This window comes from Crocuta crocuta, unplaced genomic scaffold, assembly GCF_008692635.1.
Source record: "Crocuta crocuta isolate KB4526 unplaced genomic scaffold, BGI_CrCroc_1.0 scaffold224, whole genome shotgun sequence".
Taxonomy (NCBI): Eukaryota; Metazoa; Chordata; class Mammalia; order Carnivora; family Hyaenidae; genus Crocuta; species Crocuta crocuta.
Genome location: NW_027529545.1, coordinates 2,511,229 through 2,512,536, shown reverse-complemented (window position 1 = coordinate 2,512,536; position 1,308 = coordinate 2,511,229). Strand labels below are relative to the sequence as shown.

General features: G+C 45.9%; 1 protein-coding gene across 1 annotated transcript in view; it reads right to left on the bottom strand.

Moving 5' to 3' along the window:
* FRMPD4 (FERM and PDZ domain containing 4) overlaps positions 1-1,308 on the bottom strand; it is a 533,682-nt gene that overhangs the window by 10,562 nt on the left and 521,812 nt on the right. The window contains exon 16 of the mRNA XM_077761395.1: positions 3-42. Coding sequence (XP_077617521.1) covers positions 3-42 — 40 coding nt within the window. The remainder of the gene's footprint in view (positions 1-2; positions 43-1,308) is intronic.

Sequence of the window (1,308 nt, the reverse complement as noted above, 5' to 3'; positions counted from 1 at the left end):
CAGTTTCATGGCATCTGATGATTCCATCAGGAGGGTGATGGGCTACGCGAAAGAGAATATTTGGGTTAAAGTCATCCCTCCCTCAAGTGACAACAGCTGTATCTGCGCTTATGAAACGTAACAGAGAAAGTTCCCGAGCAACCATTTCACTGGCCAAACACGAAACGTCAGAAATAACACCGAGAGCCTTACTGGAAAACATTTAGGTGACACCATCTTGAAAGCACAGACATTTGGAATTTTTCCAAGTACTATTGGAATGGGAGGAAAAAGATAACATCGGTTTTGTTTCCAAACAGTTAACATTTTAAAAAGTGATAGTTAAGGAGTCAGTTACCAAACGTGAACCCGTGATCTGGAAAAAAAAAAAAAAAATCACAGGAATATGAAGTTTGGGTTCATAGTGAAAATTAGTGTTGAAAAGAAATCAAAACTCAGGCGGAAATTGCTTCCACGACTGAATGAAAAGTGTCAAAAAGGTCCAGGAAAAGGATGCTTGTAAACGAAATTGCAAATTCACAGGAGAGGAAAACAGAGATGGGAGTTAAGAAAAGGCCTTGCTAAAACTTTCTGGAAACCCTGAGGTTATCATGTAACTTGGGCATATGGTGGAGGAAGTGCTGAGCTGAAGCACTTATTCTCATTGAATCAGGAAGGTTGACCGGCTGGTCTGTTCTTGTTGAAGGAGACAGAATTTGAAATTTTTTTTTTTTAATGTTTTATTTATTTCTAGGAGAGAGAGAGAGAGAGACAGCGTGAGCAGGGGAGGGTCAGAGAGAGAGGGAGCCACAGACTGAAACAGGCTCCAGGCTCTGAGCTGGCAGTCAGCACAGAGCCCGACGCGGGGCTCGAACCCACGAACCGCGAGATCGTGACCCAAGCCAAAGTCGGACGCTTAACCGACTAAGCCACCCAGGCGCCCCAGAAGGAGACAGAATTTGAGAGAGGAATAAGGGAGCAACGTAAAAGGCGACACCCTGAGAGACACAGACATGTCCAGGGGACTGGCTCTTGCTTTCGTTCCCAGGTGTAGGATCCTGGCCAGGTCTGATGGCCTTGGCTACGGAACGTAACTTCCCTCTAAAAGCCCACATACTACTTGACGAACTGCCTTCTCTTTCCATCTGGGGTGAGGTCTCCCCTCAAGGCACCCCACAATTCTCTCATATAAGCAGGAAACTACCAGTAGAGTCTTGCCACCTACTTCCGTCGGGCCAGATTATCCCGTTATCAGGTGTGTGAGGATTGCATCCAATTCACTCTTTTTCCTATTCTTTTTTCAGGGGGGAGGGGGGGGGGCATTGTTCT